The sequence below is a fragment of the Ammodytes marinus genome (assembly GCF_949987685.1).
Source record: "Ammodytes marinus genome assembly, chromosome: 18".
Taxonomy (NCBI): Eukaryota; Metazoa; Chordata; class Actinopteri; order Uranoscopiformes; family Ammodytidae; genus Ammodytes; species Ammodytes marinus.
Window position 1 is genome coordinate 20,680,575 of NC_137222.1, and position 22,557 is coordinate 20,703,131.

At 41.7% G+C, this 22,557-nt stretch overlaps 2 protein-coding genes across 2 annotated transcripts; one reads left to right on the forward strand and one right to left on the reverse strand.

Moving 5' to 3' along the window:
* Window positions 1-8,518: 8,518 nt before the first annotated feature.
* ccnb1 (cyclin B1) lies at window positions 8,519-13,313 on the reverse strand. The gene is made up of 9 exons (XM_080046671.1): window positions 13,236-13,313; window positions 12,839-12,973; window positions 12,251-12,373; window positions 11,965-12,147; window positions 10,178-10,336; window positions 9,847-10,083; window positions 9,630-9,770; window positions 9,331-9,441; window positions 8,519-9,214 (listed from the first exon to the last, which is right to left on the reverse strand). The coding sequence occupies exons 1-9, from the start codon at window positions 13,254-13,256 to the stop codon at window positions 9,110-9,112; spliced, it is 1,215 nt and encodes a 404-aa protein (XP_079902797.1). The 5' UTR covers window positions 13,257-13,313; the 3' UTR covers window positions 8,519-9,109.
* A 1,454-nt stretch (window positions 13,314-14,767) lies between these two features.
* LOC307265534 (AN1-type zinc finger protein 5-like) lies at window positions 14,768-21,831 on the forward strand. The gene is made up of 6 exons (XM_080047288.1): window positions 14,768-14,968; window positions 17,991-18,169; window positions 18,297-18,444; window positions 18,904-19,007; window positions 19,385-19,513; window positions 20,069-21,831. The coding sequence occupies exons 2-6, from the start codon at window positions 18,013-18,015 to the stop codon at window positions 20,215-20,217; spliced, it is 687 nt and encodes a 228-aa protein (XP_079903414.1). The 5' UTR covers window positions 14,768-14,968; window positions 17,991-18,012; the 3' UTR covers window positions 20,218-21,831.
* The last annotated feature ends 726 nt before the right edge of the window (window positions 21,832-22,557 follow it).

Genomic DNA, 22,557 nt, shown 5'->3' on the forward strand with positions numbered 1-22,557 from the left:
CATGAACCGAGGTTACATGCGCTTGTATTCACAGACATGCACACACATTATTCAGTGTCCCCTGTTGACCGAAAGGGGCCTGCTGCTGGTGAAGTGAGCCCTCTTCTCCTCAGACGGACTCTTCTAGCAGAGCTGTGGTCCTACACAGCTGACTCCATCATTCAGTCCCAGGTGCCCTTGTCTGGCTCCATTGGGCCGAGTGACATCATCGTCAGCCCCCCCCCAACCCCCCTCCCCTTTTTCCCCATGCTGTCTCTAATGGAGGCCCAGGGCTGGTGAAGGGGCCTGGTGAATAATTTAGGAGCTCTGGTGCACTTTATAACCTGGCCTGCAAGGCTAGCCGGGACATTCACCCTAAGTGCATTAGTATAATAGTCAGGGAGGAAACTAGCCTTTATTGACCAATAGGATCAATAACTGTGCTTCTGTTCGCTGTTGTTGAGTCCCTGGAGGTTGCTGAGCGTGTAGGATGATGGATCAAACTACCAATGAGAACGAGAAAATTGTAACACACACACTCACATTATTACGCTGTGAGGAAATATTGATTTATCCTAGAAATTCTGCGGAAATAAGGAGCAGGTGTCGTCTTCAAAATAACTGCAACCATTTTATTAATTCACTCGTTTCTTGACGTTGTTGAGTGAGGAGCGTGTGTCTAACATTCAGATACATAAGTTCCCCACGCCAAGCCAAAGCAGCTCCACAGACTATATGCATTAAGAAGCTCTATAATCAAGTAAAGGCGGTGTCGTTTCAGAGAAGAGAGTGACGTGACAAATGGCCCAATTACCCAAGGCTTCTTGAGTGAGAGGCGAGTCCTCGAAAACATTCTGAGGAGGAGGAGCTCACCTTCATGAGGTGAAAGCTGAGGGAAAAAAATGACTCCATTTTAATTTACCAAAGTGCTTACTCAGCGCCACACACACAGAGCAACACTGTTGTTACCATTTTAGAAACAGGCAACAGGAAATTGAGCCTGTTTGCACTGATACATACTGTATTTGATTTGGTGACTGCCAGACAAATAAGTGCTATAGTAGAACTTTGTGTAATATACATTCAAATTATTCCCACATCCATACTTTTACCTAGGCCTATAATAATGACGGTAATACAAAATGCTGTAGGCCTAGATTTAACTGCAACTAGGAAATGGCTTTAAAACTGGAGTGTTAAATGACTTTGCGTTTTTAACCATACTGGCCACATTACTTTAGGGATGGCAACGTCAGCCAGTCAGCCAGTCAGCCAGTCAGCCAGTCCAAATGTCATCATGCACACATGTTAAACACAGCTGGTAAACATGTTAAACACTTGCTGAACATCAGCATCGGCATGTTACCATGTTGGTATGTTGACGTTAGCATTCAGTTTAAAGTAGCCTACCTCTGTGCATCGGTACGGCCTCGCAGAGCATGTAGACTCTGAGTCTGGAAAGATTTCCAGATATTATTTTTTTTAGTTAAATGATAGATGCTTTGTAACTCATATCAGCAACACATGACCTAACGCTAACCCTTGTGTAAATCCCCTAATTATGTTATAACATATTTTGGCATCTTAACAAAGGAAAGTGTTGGTTTGGGAATTTATGGACTGTCATCAATTTGAATTAATAGTTATTTGGGTGGAGTTTAATCCTGAGTAGGGCTCATAAAACGCTTGGCCCTTGGGCTCTGCTAACAGCAGATCCAGCTATGCAGTTAATTTAACAGCTTTTTATCAGGTCTGCAGACAATCACATCATCACTTAATGAGGTTTGATTGTGAGTAATGATTTTTATCATACACAACTTTTACGAGCGCACCTGAGCGCACCCCTTGGCTTCAGGCCGAACAGGTTGGTGTAGATAGAAAGCAGCCGAGGTGCTGAGGTGTCCTGGTCTGGTGACAGACAACTTTCTGTCAATCTCTGTGTGCCATGAAGACAACACAAGAGATGGCCAAGTAACCCCAGAGGTTGATTTACAATGTGTCAGCAGTAGCAGCAGCCCCCCCCCCCCCGCCCTCCTCCTCCTCCTCCTCCTCCTCCTCCCAGCACACTAAGGATTTATCCCAGCTCAGAGGTGAGGTTTGCCAGGCAGCCTGACTCACCACACAGGTCAGATTACAATACACTGTAGATACCAGGAGACATTTCTAAAGACATGGATACAAGGGTGCTTATATAACTTTAAAATGAATTACAGAAAAGCTGAAATGTGTGTATTACTTCTTTTTGTGAAAAGTCATCAAACATTTCACTAATTCCATCGGAACAGTTTTTGTTGTTGTTGCTGTTTTTGTTTTTTTCTGTCTGATTATTTTTCAGCATTCTATTACAAAGGGTGTTTGAAAATATACAATAAAAATCAACAAATCATCAACCAACTCCGCAGCCCTCCAGTCATCACAGAAAGGAAGGATGTATTAACAAAAGCCCAATCAAGGCACCAAGCATGGCCAGTCTTGTTCTCATTATTACTGATCTCGTAAATCAAAAAACAAACACTGGCCTGGTTACCTCTAAGAGAAACAGTGTGATATAACCTCTGATAGTAACTATGCGTGACTACATTAACTTAATAGCCATCTGCTGATTATAATGCTGCATGGTGATGTTAGGTTAAAATACAGGGCACAGTTGGGCAAGAACAAACTATTGGTGCTCCAATCAGTATGACGTAATGTGAAGATCAAGATCAAGATACTAAGGTACTGTACGTGACCGCTTGTCAGGACGTTGTTGTTAGTAAATGGTGGAGCAGCACCAGGCAGAGATCTCTGTACATTCAGTGCAGACAAGAGGAATTATTCCATCAACCACTTAAGTCCTTCACTTTACATCTGGGAATGTGAGTGTGGCTCTAAGAAAAGTGTAAGGAAAATATGGAAATTCCCCTGGATTACGGTTTTCTATACTTCATATGCCAAATCATAGTCAGACATCTCTGAAACATTATTCTAAACCATTTATTTATCAATGACAACAAAACAGCATGATAACCACTAACCAGCCTGGAACCAGCCTACAAATATGCCATGTTGTCATGGGTGACAGTAATGCACTATATTAGGGAACATTCTCAACAAGTTTAAAATGCAACAGTTTTGTCCTCGATTGGAATACAATGTTGACGTAACATCTGGCACTGTGGTTGTTCCTATTTGAAGGTCACCTTTTTTGCAAAAGGCACTTTTCCATGGTTTTTCCACATTAATATGGGTCCCTGGGGTGTCTAGAGACTCCCATAGTATGAGTATTTCTCCACCTCCATCTTTCTGAAAACCTGTTTCCAAAAACCGATTCGAAGGATGCTTCGTAACTTATATAACAGCAATACTTCACCAAAGCCTACTGTAAATTCCCTAATTATGTTATAACATATTTTGGAGAAACCACACCCCCACATTACCAAGCTAACTTAGCATTACCACCACCTGTGATAAGAACATCTCCAGATACCCCTGCCAATCAGAGTAGACTGGGCTTTTTGAGAAAAGACTCTAAAACGGAGCGTATGGACTGGAGGACTGAAAAGATGAGATTCAGCAGTGGCACAGGGAGGAATATAAAGGTTTCTTGTAGAAACCCAAATTACAATTTTGAACCTGAAAATTTGCATAATATGTGACCTTTAAGTTTAAATACCACCCAGCAACCTCTACTGCCTTTAAAAGAACGTCATTGGCCGGTTTCTCCCTGGGAGACAGTCTGCTGGCACCCTTAAAATCCCTGGACCAAACCTATCAAGCACCCAGAACTGGTGTAGTGAAGGCCAATGGAAAAATCTTGGTGGAGGGAAGTGAACAACCAACAGCCGTCGCATCCCTGAAACCACATTGTTCTCTGGACGGGTCTAGTGGAGCTGCACAATGGCCAAAAACAATCTCCATCCGTGGGCTGAAACAAGATGATAACTTATTTTTGTCTCCCCTCCAAAAAAACCTCTTGCCAAAGCATGCATGTAATAAAATGTTGAATTTCTACAGTGTCTTGTTTTATTATAACTTGACGTCTGTGTCTGTTTTTCTGTGTTTATTCTCATTCTAAATACATTGAGGATTTCCAATCCGTGTACACTTTGCTAATGGTGCTGATGTGATTTGATAGAAGTAAGAAAGTTTCAGAACAGCTGCTAAATGGAACTGCTGTTGACTTTTGTTTTTAAGTCCCAAGTTCTGCTCTGGCCCTGAATGGGCAGTATGATTCAGGGGTATCTGGGGGAGTGCTTATCCTAGGTGGAGGAAGTGCTAAGTTAGGTTGCTAATGAGGGGTCGTGGCGCCTCCTCTTGGCGTCATAAGTGGCGCTAATTATTTTTCAGAAAGGTGGTGGTGAAGAAAAAGACAGAGGGTTGTTTTTTCTCATACTTTTGGAGTCTCTAGTCAAACCGTGGGGACCCATATTAATGTTGAAAAAACATGAAAAAGAACATATTGCATAATAGGTGACCGTTGAAGTGTTCAGAGAAGTTCCTTGTGAAGTCCTGTCACAATGCACTGTCTTTGGAAAAAGAAAACTCGCCGCTGTCTTGCTGCAACCATTCAACAGACGTGTCAGTGTGACCTGGATGGTGAGGGGAAGACGACCCACTCACAGACCGTACACAGAAAGGTGGGTCTGGGGAAAATCCTATTCACACCTGGCTCAAACACTGCACTGTTAGGGGGCCACAATGGGAGCCTTTCTTCCCTTCATGTGACATAAGGCGTCCGAGGTCAGCAAAGTTCAGGTAGCACATGATTTTTTATTTGAAATTCTATAAATTGTGAAAAATGAACGCCCCTGTGTTTATTTGTGCTTCTCTTCTCTCCCGAGCCCAGAGGCCTCATTCTGCCTGCCAGCTGCCAACCTATTAGCACCCCACAGAAACCCTAACAGTGCTGCCACGGCCCGCTGTTTGTTTGACTTTGTCATATTGAATTGAGACATGCAGACTTGGTGGACGGGAGGTGAGAACGAGCATTGACTCATTTTTGAAGGGTGCACTTGTTCAATCTCCGGCCATCTTCGGACGGTGTTTAGACTGGGGAAGGAGCTCCAAACTCTAGACTCTGGTCTTGGACGATCCGCTTGTGGGCGCGATCTGTACGGCTGAAATACTTGGAGGTATGAAGCCGAGCTTTGCATTCCTTCTGGACCTCAGTGCTGACTCGCAAATTCATTTAATGGAGAGAGCTTGAATAAATATGAAAAAAGGACACAAGCGTCTGGGCTTTAAGGACACTGAAATGTGCACAAAGGCAAAAAACGTTCTCAAATTGTCGTCACAGAACGTGTGTTACATGTCAATGGAGAAGTTGGTACACCCGACATAATCTATCAATCAGTTGTGGTGGTGTCTAGGCACGCAGACATGGCTCCTCTGATGGCACTGTGAGTCAGTACAACTGAGGTGAAAGAAAGTCCATTAAAGATCACTGACCCAAGTCTCAATTACTTTGGATAACTCATTCATTGTCTTGAGCAGTTTTACTTGAAACTACTTTTTCCCAAAGGAATAGTAGTCCTAGTCCCTATGAAAACTGAATGAGGTGATTGAACATTGGCGGCAGGCCGCAGACCAACGCCAGGCGCCATATCGACTGAGAATGGGTGAAAGTCACAGACCAGGAGGCAAGGTTTAGGCTCCAGTAGCTCTGTGATCCTCAATACAGCAGTGATATGAGCATATGTAGCATTCTGTTAGCACACAGATTTTGTTATGTTGACGGTGAGCATGAATAATGTTTACCTCACTGAGATTTTGACTTGATAGATGCAATGTTACCTGATCGCCAAACTTACTCAAATACATCCAAACGGGTTATGTTGGTAGCTAAAGCTGGCCCCTTTGTTTACACACCAGTTTGAGCTATGTTTATTAGCACATTATTTTATTTTCAGTGCACATAAAGTACCTATAGGTAGTAGATCTTGATATTCACTGATTCTAAAAACAAGCATTCCCCAGCATTGCTTACTACACCTTTTAGTGAGTCATTCATGTGTAAATGCCTAATACAGTAGGGGATTTAATCAGTCACAATCGGGTGTCAAGGACCAGAATAAATTACATGTATTCCTTCTCTATTCAAACCAACTGTTTTCCTATAAATTGGTGGCACATCAAGTTGCCTCTAAGATGCGTTTTGTTAAATTTTTCAAATGTAATTTTTTAATGGTTCGAGCACCACAACATATTGTATTGGAGTTGGAGGCAGAAATATTACATGCATTTTTTTTTAACGCCACACATAAAATCCAAACTATTTGCACAGCAAGACACCACAAGCTTTGAGTAATGAAATGTGTCTTTTCTGGTCATTTTGGGTGAACTGACCCTCAAAGCATTTTAAGGTCGCTCGCAAACGAGCTGAGTTGTCTCGAACTCAACAGCCGCTATGTTCAATTTTCCATCGTAATAAATGTCTCACAGCTGAATCTTTTTCAGAAAAAGGGCCAAATAGTGTTCCAGGCAGCTGCAAGTGTATGGTTTGCAGTCCCGCACAGGAGGAATCCGTCTTGTAAACCGATATGGCTGCCCAGTCATGACCTCAGCCTCCAAGTATGAATCCTCTGTATGATCTGTGGGTTTAAAAGCCCCGGCTCTGCAGGATAACTGAGACTAATCATTGGTGTGTCTCTGTGGAAAACAACAGACGGCTCAGGGCTGGATGCATTAAAGGGGTGTGCTCTGAAGGTGTCTGTGTTACATGTCATTATGTCAGGTAACAGTAGCTTGGTGTTATTTCAAACAATTTTAGTATATTACAACTACATGTTGAAAGCACGGTTTGGCTATTTCTACCCAACAAGACAGTCGATGGAAGCACCACTAATCTTACTCCTTATATTACGCTGTATGACCTCTGTGCATGAACTACACTAAACCCAAACTCCCATTGTGCCAAATCATTATTTTGCCCTTTGAGTGGGAGATGATTTCTGGTCTCGGCCTGTAACAGCAACAGATGTAGGAGCAAAGGCCCTGTGACTCTATGTACACAGTGACTCACGTCATGCAGATGGCAGGTGGTCTTTGTACGGGAAGGCTCTCCCTTGGGGGAGGGAGGATAAATGGTTATTTTTTACCGGAGGGGCTGTTCCCCCCCCCCCCCCAGGGTCTCAGCTGTGAATGGGTTAAAGTGATAATAGCTCCCACTCTGCTCTGTCCATTAGCTTTAAATACTTGTAGCTTGATGTGATCTTAGTGGAGTTGTGAGGATTCTATGAGACCTACTAACATGTAGGGTTAGGATGCTGACCAGTGTCTTGCCAGTTGCCACTCAATGTTATGGGTTAGGGATGAATTAGACATTTCCTGATGTAAATAAAACAAACTGAATACCAAGTGTGTTTTTGCTAAGCGAGTGAACTAAACACCTGAAAAGACAAGCCTTTATTTTATGACAATTACCCTGCAACTTCAATATAACTAAAAAACAGTCCTGCCTCTGGCCCTTTAACCTGTGACAGCAGGAAAAGCACAGATGTAGATAATGCAATGAATGGCCAAAAAGCTGCTTTAGTTTCAGGGTCCTGGTATTGTCCATGATGGCTCAACGGGGCACTTGATTTGATTGTGATGTTTTTAGCAGCACTTGTTCTTTTCCTATTAGAGGCTTTTACTTAAGGTGCTGAGGAACCTTCTTGCAGCCTTTGGACCAAAAGTGGTAGTCTTTTTACTATGTCAGCTGTAGTTCCTGGGCGAGCGTACCCATGACAAAAGGCATTACGAACTATAAAAATAGCTTTCTTTGCAATGATGGACTCGTTTGCTGTTACATGTAATTTATCAGAGGAAAAATAAAACCGTTTTAGAGTTAAAGTTGATAGCTACTTAAAGAACCGTTTTTAAGTGTAAACATTTTCAATTTGCTTTGTAAATGTAACTTGTTTTAAAGTGATATACAAATAAGGATTTCACAGTCAAACTGCTGTGATGAGGCATAAGGCTTCGCAATACAGGGCTTGAAGTTTGAAGTAAACAAGTATTGCCAAAAAGATTGAAGTAAACAAGTATTACCAGAGTATTACTAAGGACATTTGAAGCTGAATGACACTTGTCAATGCACTCTGGTGGACAAACTATGCAAGACACTCACATCACCAATTAATGTGCAATAAGTCAATATACTGGGCTGTTCTGGATATTTACTTGGGGACCATAAAGCAAAACTAATGGGACATGCATGATGAGAAATGTCATGGGACTGACAATTGCAAAGAGTCCCCAGATTTTAGATGGCAAATAAGGTAAAGGGAAACAAAAGTGTCTCAAGTCCTTTACACTAATCAAAATTTTGTAGTTACATCTGTGCATATAGTGAATAAGCCCAGCTTTGACTGCATTATTAAGCCCCGTGCAAAAGGTGAGCTTGGCAAAGTTCAGGGAGAGGGGAGAAGTTGCTAAAGAAACAGCCCCATCTAGTCTTTGTAGAGTCTCTGCACATAGAAAAGGTCCAAGGCAAGCCCAGCCTTAGAGCAGCCTCTAGTGGTGATCAAATTAAGTGACAAAGATCTGGTCTGAACCATTTAATAGAGGCTTTAAAAAACACGACATACAAAGTAAAAACAGTTGTATTGCTGTACACATTTTACACACATTAAGAAAATTGCCATTAAAAAAAAACTGAGGCCACGACTGTCCACTGGCCCTTTTGCACCGCTGACCATTTCAATGCATGCCGAAGGTTTTAGGATGCAGCTCCTTATATTATGCTGTAAAAATGACTTGCATAGACCTGAATGCTTGACCCAATTGTGACTAAGATATTCAGTTGGCAGTAGTGCATTAATGAGCACTGTTGTAAGCAGACACTAGTGGGCCTGCATTACAGTAGTCACTGGTAGCTGACTGAATATCATGGAGTAAATTATACCTAAGGTGATGTGGTTTAAATCACTGAAGAGCAAGTAATGGAAGACTTAACTGCCACTAAGGGCCAGCTTTCAGAATAAAAAATTATGGCCAATTGGACGTTAAAACTTGTGGCATTCTTGGAAGATAGTCAGCAACATGATTTCAGATGGTCAAAACATGCAAACCACTGACATGGTCCTATGCATGCTGATCCTTCAGTCACATTAAAACTTTAAGTTACATCTGTACAAATCAGCACATTGTGCCTAAAATAGTCATCTCACTGGGTGAGCTGCTTTGCAAAATCTTTCACCACTGAACCCTTGAGCTGTGAGATGGTGGCAATCCGCATCTGCTTTGAAGTGGAGTATTTGCCTTTGACGGCCTGCAACAAAAAAAAAACAGACTGCGTTAGAATTTTTAAATATGGTACTGGTTTAAGATTCTAGTTAAACCGGTTGAGGGGAATCCCAACAAGGGTATGGCAAATGTTAAACTTACCAAGTGTTTGGTCTGTCCTTCGTTCACCCTCAGAACATTCTTGGCAATGTGTGCCATCACAGGAATCAAACTCTCTGCTGTGTAGTCCATGTAGTGTTGCAGTGTCACATCCTGAGGAGAAATTTCAGAAAAGTTGTGCTCAAAAGATCATAGACACAATTTTGTACAGCTACAAACTACTGTAGGACCTTGAGGGCAACCCATGGGGCTGATATTAGAGCAAAGAAATTGCAGTATACAGAAATGCTTAAGTTTAGGCAACATTAACATGAATAATACAGTCGCCACATGGAACTCACCCATTCACCAGCGTCTAAGACCTTGAGGGTAAGTGCCAGAGCAGCACATGCCACCATGGAAGGGGGGATGTGAACCATCTCGTAGTCGACCATGGTGAGCTCCAGGAGGTATTTAGCCAGGGTGTGTTGCTCAGCAGTAACCTGATGGCAGACAAATCAGATATAAAACAAGGGCCTGACCATGCACACATCTGCCAATTAAGACACTGTTACAAACCTCATAAATCTTAGAGGCTCTTCTGAGGAACTGCAGGGGAAGAGGGCGGCCTAGCTGGAACTTGAGCGTGCGGAGGATGGTCATCTCCATGTCTCTGATCTGGGCGGTGGTGTAGGCCCGGTCAGTCACGTAGGCAAAGTCTGAGATCTCTGGGGGATACATCTCCTCGTATTTAGAAGCAAGGAACATGGCAGACACGCCGACCAGCTGTAGCTGCTTCTTGGGGACTGGGTGGTCCTGTTGGGAGGAACGATAATACAGATTTTAGTGACATGAATAGCCAGGGCTCGCGGGTAACTGGTAGACTGAAGCTTTGAGACAAGTGGCTCACCTGAAGAAAGCGGTCAATGACCCCCACGGTCATATACATCGTCTCTTGAAGCAGTTTGAACTTGAGGTTGACTTGCACCAGCCAGTCAACGAGAATGGCCCGCATGTTACCAGTCACCTCCTGACCCTGCAGGTAAGTGGGCTTGATATCCTGCTCCACCTGAGCAGATAAGAAACAAGTTTAACAGCAGTCAAAGATTCAGCTAGGGGAAAAGGGATTAGTAGGGATGACCACAAATAGTCAACTATCGGGTGTGTCGAGCCCGATTGGACTGCCAATCGCAAAATGGTTTCATGAAAGTATCATTCCAGTCTTGCTATATTGGGGTGCTAAATGTCAGATTTTACATTGAATTGATTGCTTGCTTCTCCCAATAAAGCAAGATACCTCACATATAGTAGGGCTGCTCGATTATGGCAAAAATGATAATCACGATTATTTTGATTGATATTGTAGTCACGGTTATTAAAGACGATTATTCATTGTAGGGATGCACCAAAATTAAAATTCAGCCAATTCTTTCAACATTATAAACAAAACTCCCAATTGTGCTCCTCAAACATAGCCTACAACTAAAAAGCCACACAAAATAAATAATCAGTAAAACCTTCAAATCTAAGAGTAAAATTAATATTTTACTAGGGATGTGATTGTGAACCATTCATTGATTTGTACTTCGACATATAAGAGGAGGTAGGCTATGAATCTACAAAAAGATCGACTTATTGCCTTATGTTTTTGCAGTGCACGTTGAGTTGCTGTAAAAAAAAAAAAAAAACTACACCACAGCTGACACCGTAATGTTCAGACTTCAGAATTTGCATCAGAGCGCTGATCATAAAAATTAGATGCTTTATTTAAACGAAGTCCATGCTTAGGTGCTGGTTGTAACTTTTCGTCTGTAGACTGAAACTAACGGAGGGGGTGCGTCTCACTGTATATTTGCTCTTGTCATGCAGATAGTTTGCCGACATGGCACAATATATTCAGGCTCGAGAAATGCAATCAGAAAGCGGAAGCCTTTCCCCTCAACAACGTTAACGTGCAGGAATCCCCGACTATCATTTTACCCGTAAAGCCACAGAGCTTTTCTGCGCGGCGGCTCACACCGGCAAGTTCTCACAGTGAATGACACCGTTACCCACCGCCATCACAGTGTCTCACTCACACCATGTTTCACCGAGTGAACGCTGCTTCAATCGCGCAAGGCTTTTGTGTTTCGGTGTAACATCCTGGACCAGCATTTTAACTTTATGCTGAATAAACAATTGCACTGGAATCGCTGAAAGCGACAGTGTTCGGGCGGGGGCGGGGCGGAGCGCAGGTGGAGACAGAAGGGTGCGCTGCATTTACTACACATGACCCGGCGTGACGCACAATAACCGTTTTATTACGATTATCTTGTTTTCATGATCGAGGGAAGCCAAAATTGTAACCGAAATTGAAATTCAATTAATCGCCCAGCCCTAACATATAGTGGTATAAATCAGCCTATTAGATACTACTGTTACTAAAATATGAAATAAATAAATCTTCCAAGAGTATGTGAATGGTAAACTTAAGTTGCAATAAATTTAATTCTCATGTCAAGTCAAGAAGACAAACTACAATGAGATTTTCAGCCCTTCGGCTGGTGTAGAAATAAGGAAGCCAATGTCACAGATGACAACATGGCTCAATAAGCAGGGGAAAAAAATAATTGACGATTAATTTAATACAGGCAACACTTGACCAAACAAATTAGACTATTTACATTTAGTCAGGGACAGCCCTAATATTTTGCTTGCCTCAAGTTGTCTCAGATACTTGTAGATGTCCTTCACGTATTCACTGCAGAGCATGGGGTTCTCGTAGTCGTCGGCATCCACATCCCTGACGGCGGTGTGAAGGATGACGTCAGAAAAGGCTTGACAGAGGTCTCCAGGTTCACAACCAGAAGTCTCCATTGGGGTGGGAGAAGCTGGTAGGGGCTGAAAGTGGAAATAACCCCACAACATCAGTTTAAACAGACAGGAGGCACCACACCTTGGATGGCCTCAAATACCAAATAACTGCTGCTGGCATATAACACACCTGCTCCTCTGGCACAGATAGAACCGGAACAACATTTTTTGGCTTTGGTTGTACAACAGCCACCTTCTCAACCTTGGCAGCTGCGACGACTTTGGTCTTCTTGGTGGCCTCTGTCTTGACAGTCTGAAAATTAAAAAGGAATGGATTTAGTAATGTCAAGAGGTAAATGGTCAGTTTAAAAAAATTAAGTAGCTGAGCAAACACAGGACGATTTCACTTTTTAAATGTGAAGACCCCCCCCCCTCAAGGGAAGATAATTGACATGGGGTGTTGAATGCTGGTCGAGTGTCTCAACTCCTATGAACAATGTTAAAGCACCTGTGGCCATTTTGAAATCTTTCGAGTCAAACATTGATGAGAATTAGTTCATGGCCCTAAAGTCAGTCAAACGCATGCATGAGATGGATTTTAGCATACATGGTTTTACTAGGATAGGAACAGCAATATCCCGGAACATACACTGACTATTATAGGTGAATACATGGCTTTTGAGCGTTTGCATTGTGGCACTACAGTATGCACATCAGCTGACTTTTAAACTACACAATATTGTGGCTATTTCGTATAATTAAAGTCACATAATGTTACCTTTTTCTGTAGGCCTACTTCTTTGTTGATTGCGATGTTTCCGATTTCGCCAAGCGCCGCTCGAGGCTTCAGTGTGGGCCCAGTCCCTGCGCAGGCCTTTCCAGCCAGCTCAGTCCTGGTAGAAGCCAATCGGTTCTGCAGAAGAAGAAAAACATCCATTAAGCCTTAAAATAGATACTGCATATGACTTTTTTACTTGGTCGCTGAGTCTTTAGTCGAATTCCTACTGTGGAACGCTGCACACGAGAGCAGACCCCAAAGCGATGCACGAGGGCATTTAACATTATAGAAAAGGATTTATTTATTTTTTAATTACAAAAAAATACGATTTTCATTTAAAGATTTTCTCAAGATATAAGTGACAAAACAATAAATAAAGAAGCGTAAAAATGCTTACCCTTGTTACTCGGAGAGCCATTTCGAAAGGTGCGTTGCTTCAACAAACCGAGGGCAGAACGTAATGGAGAATGATGCGATTGTACTTTTGAGATTGTGCTTCCTAGTTTAAATCCTCGCACCCTGCAAGCTGATTGGCTGCGTCCTGAAGTCCCCGAGCATCTGATTGGTCGAACGCATCTGTTCCGAATGCGTTCCCCAGACGACTAGTGGTCACGTGGATTACTTTTCCTTTTCCTGTTACATCCTGTTTATTATTAACTACACTTTCTTCTCAATCTTACATACTTTTTCATTATGTTCTGTACATAAACGAAAAACAATATAAACTTGGTCCTTCTTAGTCAAATTGTGGTAGGTTTATGTTGAAAAAATATAATAATATATTTTATTTTAAATCGGGGGTTCACGCGTTTGGTTTTTTATATACTATCTATGGTTTAGATACATTGTTGCCTATACAATATATATGTAGCCTTTCTAGGTATGTGTATTCTAGACTTTCAAGACACTACATAATTACAGGGCGCTGTAGTTATTGGATGTGTGAATTATTTTAACTCTAGTAATCAGAATTGATCCATTGCACACAAAAAAATACAACAATATGCGCTGAAATGGAAAATAAACTAACTACCAGGTGCACCCCAAGCAGAACTGCTGTCAAACTTGTCTTTATGCGCTTAGCCTATCTAATGTAACCAAACTTAATAGGCCTACTATATTTGTGTAAATAAAACATCCGATGTTTAAACTCCTTACACACCAAACTCAAAATGGACTTGAATTAGCGTTTAAAGGTCAAGGATCAGAAGAATTCATAACACTGATCTGCACATTTCATACAGTTTACAGGAGGACAAAGAACAAAGTTAAGCTCAAGCAATCAAAGCTGACAATTACGAGGAGCATATGAAGGCAACATATCTCCTCAACTTGTTTTGCAGACACAGCACGTATGTGTTGATCTTTGATAGGTTGATCCTTGATTGCATGAACACTGATTTTGAAATAAACAACAAGCGATGGTCTGTGTACTCCATGGACCTATTATAAGCATCATGGACATATTATAAGAGGTGTACTCGGAAACGGAAAGCCTCAAATATTTTTGTGGCTACACTCCAAAGCCTTCCAATCGGATGGTCACAATTTCCGTGACGTCAACCGGGAAAAAGGAGGACGCGAACATTGGCAATAATTGATACTAAAAAAAGTAACAAAACTATCAATATATATAAACATCTTTTTGAGGAGGAATGATGTTTTTTATTTTTATTTATGGTATTGCGCTGTTTATTTTTATTGTTTAATATATGTATATATGTATGTATGTATGTCTATATGCATGTATGTATATTACATTTTTACTGTATTTGTATGTATACAGTAAGAAGATAAGATTTATGGAGTACTTTTCATTTATGTAATGAGAATTGTTCAATAAAGTTGATTAAAAAAAAAAAAAAAAAAAAAAACGCATCACGTAAAGCAAAACAGATGCCACCTCAAATCAGCGACAGAGGACGTCACCGAAATAAACCAGAGGTACAAGGTACTCCCAGGCAGACGGGTCGGAATCTAGAGCTGCGCAAGGACGTCGAAAAGAAGGAACAAACGCACAAACAACAAAGACGTACCTAGACGGCCCTAGTTAGTTAGCTTCAAGCTAAACATAGTTATTCTGTCCATCCACCAAGTTCCTCGAAAAACCAACGTTTCTCCGAACCAGAGGTAAGTAAACTGTTGTTAAACCCATAGGCAGCTAGCATCAGTGTTTGTTTGGGGAGTTTCTGAAGTGAACATACATAAGCAACCCTATAGCCACAGTTTTAGCTGAAAGGGATAGTCTCTCTCGACGTCAATGTAAAACTGGCTCAGTCAGCCAACTCAGCGGGGATTAGAGAAAGAAAATGTTAGCACGTGTCGCTGAAAACTTTCCTTATCCAACTGTGAGCTTTATGTTAATTTGATTAAGCTTTCGCGTGGTATAACGGCCTGACACCTACCGAAACTAGCACAGACCTGTCCACTAAGTAAGAAAATAAAGACATTGTGTTAAACTTGGCTAGCGTTAATCTGCTTAGCATCTGTAGACATATCAAGTGAACGTATCTTGTTGGTTCTATCCAGGTTTTATGGCTGTTAGGTGTTTTTGCCAAACGTTTGGGGTTTCACACTCATTTCACACGGTCAAATCCAAATATTCATCTCGTTAGAAATTATTGTTAAGCTACTTGGTTCGTTTGTGGCGTTGAAACAAAACAAAGAAGCAGACAAAGCAAAGCCAACAGTACCGCTTACAGTTTCTGTTGAAGCTAACCTCTAGCATGCTAACGTTAGCAAGATCACGAGAGTCTGCTAACACGGTTGTTGTGGCTAACTATAGTTAGCATTCGAGCCAATGGACTAATGCATATAATCCCAAACAGCTCTTTTTTTGGGTGTTTTATATCTGGAAACTGTTTCATATCTACTCGGGTGACAATTCCCATGCTGTCCCGGGAACATGTAACATAGTTTTTGAAAGAAAGACATAAGCAGCACCCATTAGCTTGCTAGCATGACTCAGTGTATTTGTAGAAGTGACAGTGCTGTGGCCTTGTATTTGCCAGGAAGCAACAGAGGACTACAGCAGACATAATCGATGTTTTAATGCTTATACTAACCCCATTTTTCACACCTAACTAGATGTGGGGTAACGGACCTATGGCTGAGATAGCACGTTTAAGGGTTAGCCTGTTCATGGGGTCAGTGAGTTAAAATGGCTTTTGTCTACTGAGTGACAAACTTGCTCGACTCTTTAATTGATCTACAGGTGTTGTGCGTCGTTTTGTGCCCTTGTAAGAATCATCTCCCACGAGTCCCCTTCCCAGTCCAAACTGTGTAGAGTTGTGCAACCCCCTGTCTTCACAATATGTTTCGGTCCCAAAGTCTAAAAAGCTTACGATATGGTATATTTGGCTCTCTTCACGTGCTCCTCGGAAATATCGTACTTTACACTTATGTATTGTAGATTTTATTTGGCATGTACTAGTAAGACATACACACATTCAAGCGTTCTGACTGTATTGCTTACAGAAAAACACAATGTATTTATTTAGATTAGTGTTATCGATATTACATGTAGATTACTTTATCTACATAGGTTTGGTTTTGCAATATCTGAAAGTAACTGAAGTTACATTTCTATTATTTTGTGATAACTGGATTACGTTGCTTGGTAAACTTTTTAAAAGGTTAATACCATCGTACTACATTTTGAAAGCTGGGCTACATGCTTTAGTTCCGCTAATAGATGCGTATACTTCAACATTTTGCATTGTGCAATTACTCAAAATAAACCCATTATTATTAATAAACAAATATGTATATCTATATATTAACAACATTGTTGACACTTTTTGCTGCCCTGAAAACGTCAGACAAAGGTCACAACTCGGGTATCATCGAAACTGGCCGTTGATATGCTTGTAACTTTGCTTGTTGTAACTCATAAATACGACATTTCTGAGCAGCGTGTGAAGACAGCATTTGATTGGGAAACCTAGTGATGATACTGCGTGTAGGACTCTTGAGGTTGCCTATAAATAGATGTGTTCACAGCCTTTACTGTATCGAGGTACCTCGTGAGTGTGTGTGTGTGTGTGTCATTGAGATCATAGTGTCACATTGCACCCCTGTGACACAGAGAGAAAAGCCGCCACACACAAGTCCTTGTGAGCTTCCTGAAGCTGTGTGGAGCATGGCCTGAAGGCGCACGCACACATCACACACGTGAAGAAGGTGCAGATCACACCGGTGTAGAAATGACTGTTGAAGGAAAAGGAGGAAGCCTCTGAAGCAGTCCACAGGAACCTGACATAAATACTTCCCTATTTGGTAACCCATGTTTTACCAGTGACTATGAACAGTTAAGCATAACAATGAGGCTGATGCAAGTTTGTGATCTCTTGAGTCACTCTGTCTAGAGTAGAAGGGACTCGTACACATGCAAGTCTTTGTCAACAATAGCTGGACATTCTGTTTTTTAGAACTAAATGATGGACGCCACTGGCTAGTTCTGGTGTTTGCCTTTTATTACTGAAGAATAAAGTGTCAGTGCTGCTCTTTTACAATGTTGTTTGTTGACCTTGTCCGAATGAGATTAGAGCAATCATTTGTTAATTGCATTAACTACCTCTGCAGCTAAACAAGCCAGTGAGTGACTGTGTGCATATAGCTGTGATAAGGAGTATGTCACTTAAAAGCTGCGATCTGATGATGCATTGGGTTGTATGAGTCTTACGTGGAGCTTCGGTACCCCTGATTTCAGATATCATTGAATGTGAAAACATCATCAAAGCAGTTTTTAATACTGGGCTGTTGTGTTCTGAAAAGAGAGCAAGTACAAAATCCAATTCCAGGTACAGTTGGATGAAATAGAGTAAAGCAAAACGTCCTCAATCTTGGGAACTAGTTTGACATTTTTGCTTGACAAATGATAATTGTTCAAAATCAATTAATTGCAGGACGAATATCTCTATAACAGACTAATCTTCAAATTGAACCATTTTGATTAACATTCTTTATTATTTTTACCATTTGCCTGTTTAGTGGCCTTCTGGGAATGATTTGTCTTAAGGCAATGCTTCGTGAATATCTCCACTCACCAACACTTATTTATTCATTTTCCGCCTCCTTTTTTCTTCTTCTTGTATGTTGACGCCGACACTCATCCCTCCATTCTGTGTCTTTTTTCTGTTTGTGTGTCCAGGTCAGCTCACCAGGTGGCAGCTATGGCACAGAAGACCAACCAGAGCCCAGTCCCTATACTCTGTACCACCGGCTGTGGTTTCTATGGCAACCCCAGGACTAATGGCATGTGCTCTGTGTGCCACAAGGAGCAACTGTCAAGGCAGAACAATGGGGGGATGGGTTCTATGAGTACTATGGGTAAGAACTGCTGTGCCTGTCACACATTTTTTTAAATACTTTGTTTCATGTGTACATAGGACAAAACAAAACTCCCATCCATTGTGTGTGACTGTAACATGTGGTGAATTGTCCAACCCCCCCTCAGTAAGCAGCAGCGGGCCCGGTGCTGACGTGTCTGCCATCCAGAGGTTGGAGGCCACCTTGAACAATGCAGTGGCTAGAGCAGAGGAGGCAGCTGAGGCCGCCGCTGAGGCTGCAGCCGCCGCTGAGGCCGCGGCCGCCGAGGCTCTCAGGTGAGGAGATCCACCAGGATTTATTAAACGCCCCTCTAACAATTTGAAATGGGAAATTAGAGCCCAAGTCCACAATAGCCTTGTTTCCACTGAGCGGTTAAGTTCGGTTTGGTACAGAACTGCATATTTGCATTTTCGCTGTCAGAAGTTGGGAAGGTTACCAAAATATGCATAGCAATTTCGGAACCTATTTTGGTCACCCTTTTGTTGGGGTACCAAGATGTCCTGAATGAAAGGGTGGAGCTACACACTGAAGCCTCTTCATTGAATTTATTTATTGAATACATTACCAAACCAAACTGTACTCGGGCGCCAACTAACCGGAAACTATAGATCATTTGCAGTGTCTTTTCAGTAGAGAAAGGCAGTTGACTATATGATATTTTTTTTGTTTTGTAACATTTTCTCTCTGACATATAAGGCTTATTATATTAATTTGGTCCTTTTTATCCTACGCAGTGGTGTTTCAATGGCCAATTCTGTCACACAACAGCTGACTGAAATGAGTCTGTCCTCTGAGGAGAATGGAGCTTCAGGGGGCAAAGTAGATCTCACAGAGCCAGGTGGGTGCAAGTCATGGACCTGTTACTCTCCACACAGGGCAAAGAATAGCCTACACCAACTCGACTGTAAGCACACCACTTTAATGTGTGCTGTGTAATGCAGGCCAACACAACAATGCTGCCAGAAATGCCATTTGAAGCTAACGGCAAATATCGGCTTCAGTTTTCAATGTCAGAGACCTCTCCACTATAATTTGGTGATGTGATTGTATGGATTGCTGAGGTTAAGGTTGAAATTGTAATGGTGCTAAATGTATTTGACCAACCATTGAGCAGGACTCCTTTATGGCAAAATTGTCTTTTATAAGGTATATGTGGCCCAAGTTGGTAAGATAGCCACTTTACTGAGTTACGTGTATTTTTTTGTGTATCTCCAGTGTTGAGCCAGCCTACATCCTCTGCCTGCCTCCCCTCCACTGCCGACAGTGAGGAGTCCAAAGACTCTGAGCCCCCAAAGCCCAAGAAGAACCGCTGCTTTATGTGTCGCAAAAAGGTTGGCCTTACAGGTAAGACGTTAAGCCAATGTGGGCACCAAGCTCAGGCTTTTTTTATTTTTGTTTTGTTTACTAAAAGTAGTTTCACTGTCATTTAGTTATTTATAAGTTAGTGTTGTTAGTCAGTGTATGACGATGAGATTAGGCTGGGTAGCAGCCATGTTTATGGCTGAGAATGCTGAAACAATCGGTCTACAGCAGGATTTCTATTTTCTAGGAAGTTTTAAGGTAGACTCAGTTAATGTTGAGAAGGTTTGTTGCCGAATCACATTTTGTCTATCAGTGAATATAAGTTAGGTGACATGTCTGTGTTATTCTCCAAAATACTAATATATCCCTCTACTCAGTCAGTGATAAAGTTACAGGTTATGCCCTCATCCAAAACAGCATATTGCACTTTTATAACGTCCAAAATGAAATAAAAAAATGGATCGTAGAAAACGCAAACAGAGGTTAAATATTGCATTGCTGGCAGTGCTTGCGTCTACCTTTTTTAAGGAATGTTTACCTGCTATGAGCTCTTGTTATTGATCTGACTGGCTCTCTTCCTCTGCTGTGGCATTTCAGGTTTTGACTGCCGCTGTGGGAATCTGTTCTGTGGGATCCACCGCTACTCCGATAAACACAACTGTCCATACGACTACAAAGCTGAAGCTGCTAACAAGATCCGCAAAGAGAACCCTGTGTGTGTTGCTGACAAGATCCAGAGAATATGAAAGGACTCTCGGCCTGACTTTGAATACTGGGGAGCCGCCAGCTTTAAAAAAAAAATGGACTTGAGCCCAACCTTCTTCCCGAAGGACCCGTTTTCTTTCTTTTTCCCCCCCTCCCCTTGTGTGTAACACATCCAGGACTTCTTTCCGCCGGTGCATGAAAGTTCATGTATATTTTCAGCGTTCATTCTTGTTTGTGTGTGAGTTTAACACTTTTTTTTTTTTTTGAAAGGGGTTGCATTGAACATACAAACAAAATATATATGTGGGAGGGAGGGGTTCATATCTTGGGGAGTGACTTAGCAAGATCACAGAAGAAAACAAGTCATTGCCCTTTTTAGTAAAATGCTTATTGATGGCTGCCGTTCTCGTTTTGTGATCCTCGTGAGACCGCTTGAACTCTTGCCTGGAAAGAGCTTTGGACACTTAGGGCCCAATTGGACTCTCAGACTCTTACTGCTGTTTGCTGATGGCGCCACGTCTGCCGTGCTTGCTCTCTGCTGGCTTGAGTAGCAAAATGGATATCGTCTCCCCCCCCCCCCCCCCCCCCCACACACAAGACTTTACATCCTGGTTAGTTTTTATCAATCTGAAATGCTTCTCTGTGCCGCTTGGGTCTCATCCACTCTGCCCACCTCCATATTGACGTGAAGCTCAGTCAGACATAATGCAAAGAGACTTTTGATGAAAAAAGACTTTGTTGCTGGCTCCTCTTCTCCCCCCCCCCTCTCCTGCTGCTGTGTGTGCAGCACTAGAAACACAATGTAGTTTTTTGACAGTTTTCTTCCTTTACCCAACTGTTGTTGTGAATTTGCTGTGTGCCCTTGATCTGGATGGGAGGGGCACGTGGACTTCCTGCTATTTAGACCCGTCCACTGAAGTCACATGACGACAATCGTCAACTGACTGTTAACATTTCTTTCCCCTTTTTGTTTTTGTTTTCCAGAACAGTGTGTATGCTGTGTGTGCTGTTGTATGACAAGTAGCTCAAACTTGTATTAATTTTTTGCCTTGTTGGAAGGGTTTAGCTCCACTAATACTTTTATCTTTTACTTCTCTATCGAATGTTTTCCCTTTTTATTTTTAATGTGAGCTGACAAAATTCACAACGTTGGGAGTGTTAGACTGTTGCATACTGTGTATCAGAACACGAGTGTGTGTGTGTTTGTGGGAGTATGTGTGGACGGCTGGTGTGTGAGTGTTGTACGAGGCTAATGTGGTTATGTGACACAGTGACTTAGTGAGACCTGTGGGTCGTAGTATATTAATCATTTTCAGTTTTAGTTGATTTCTGGTCTGGCTGCTTAATCATTTTTATCCTTTAGTTATGCAAGTTTGTACAAACATCTTTATTTATATACTGCAGTGCGCGTAACCCTCCAATAATTCAGAATGGATTGTATGATGTAAATAAATTATGTTCACAAATATAAAATCGGCAGTTCATGGCCCTTTCATTTTGACATGCCACTGTCGTCCAGTAGACTACTATAGAAAATGATGGCTTTGATCTACTTTTTTGGAAAAGTTATTTCTGCATTGTCATCCGTTGATGTGAAAAATGTGATAAGTGTTCATTCAGTGTTAACTTTGGAACTACCACATTTCAAGGAACTATCAAGCCCTAACTACTCATCTGGCAGTTTTCTAAGTCATGGTTTTGATGAATTAATTGAAAGAGTGAACATGCACAATAAAACTGCACATTTATTTATTTACAAATTTTTTTTCCTTAAAGCTTCACATTCCATTTTAAAGATTTACATCATTTGACCACAAGTCAATGATCAATCACGTCCTGTGTGGGCGTACCCATTTAGCAAACAAATGATAAACTAAACATTTTGACCAGCATTTGTCAAGAAAAAGACACTTGTAGTCTGTTGTATATTCAACACAGAAAGATGGCAACAATACAGCAAACATTTCCCCAACTGTCAACTACCTAGTGTTTCATACCTCATCAAACCCATGCTCTCACCCTGCTGGCCAAACACACACATATCATTAGCTGAAATGTAATATAGCTAAAATATCAGGCAACAGAAAGGGCCATGGTATGATGATCATGAGCCTTAAGGTGCCGGATAGCTCTGTGCCGGAATAACACACCACTCACAAAAACAAATGTGCAGCATAAACCCCACAACCAATACACATTTGGAGGAAATATTAGAATTGTTAAGAATATAAAGAGTGTTGTTCCACATTTTGTAAGCACGTATACTGTATATTTCTGGCAGTATCGTTAAAGTGCACGTGATGCCGCTTCAGTTTTTTGAATAACACAGAAACCAAATCTTCCTCCATTAGGGTTCATACAGTCCCCTCCATAAGTATCGG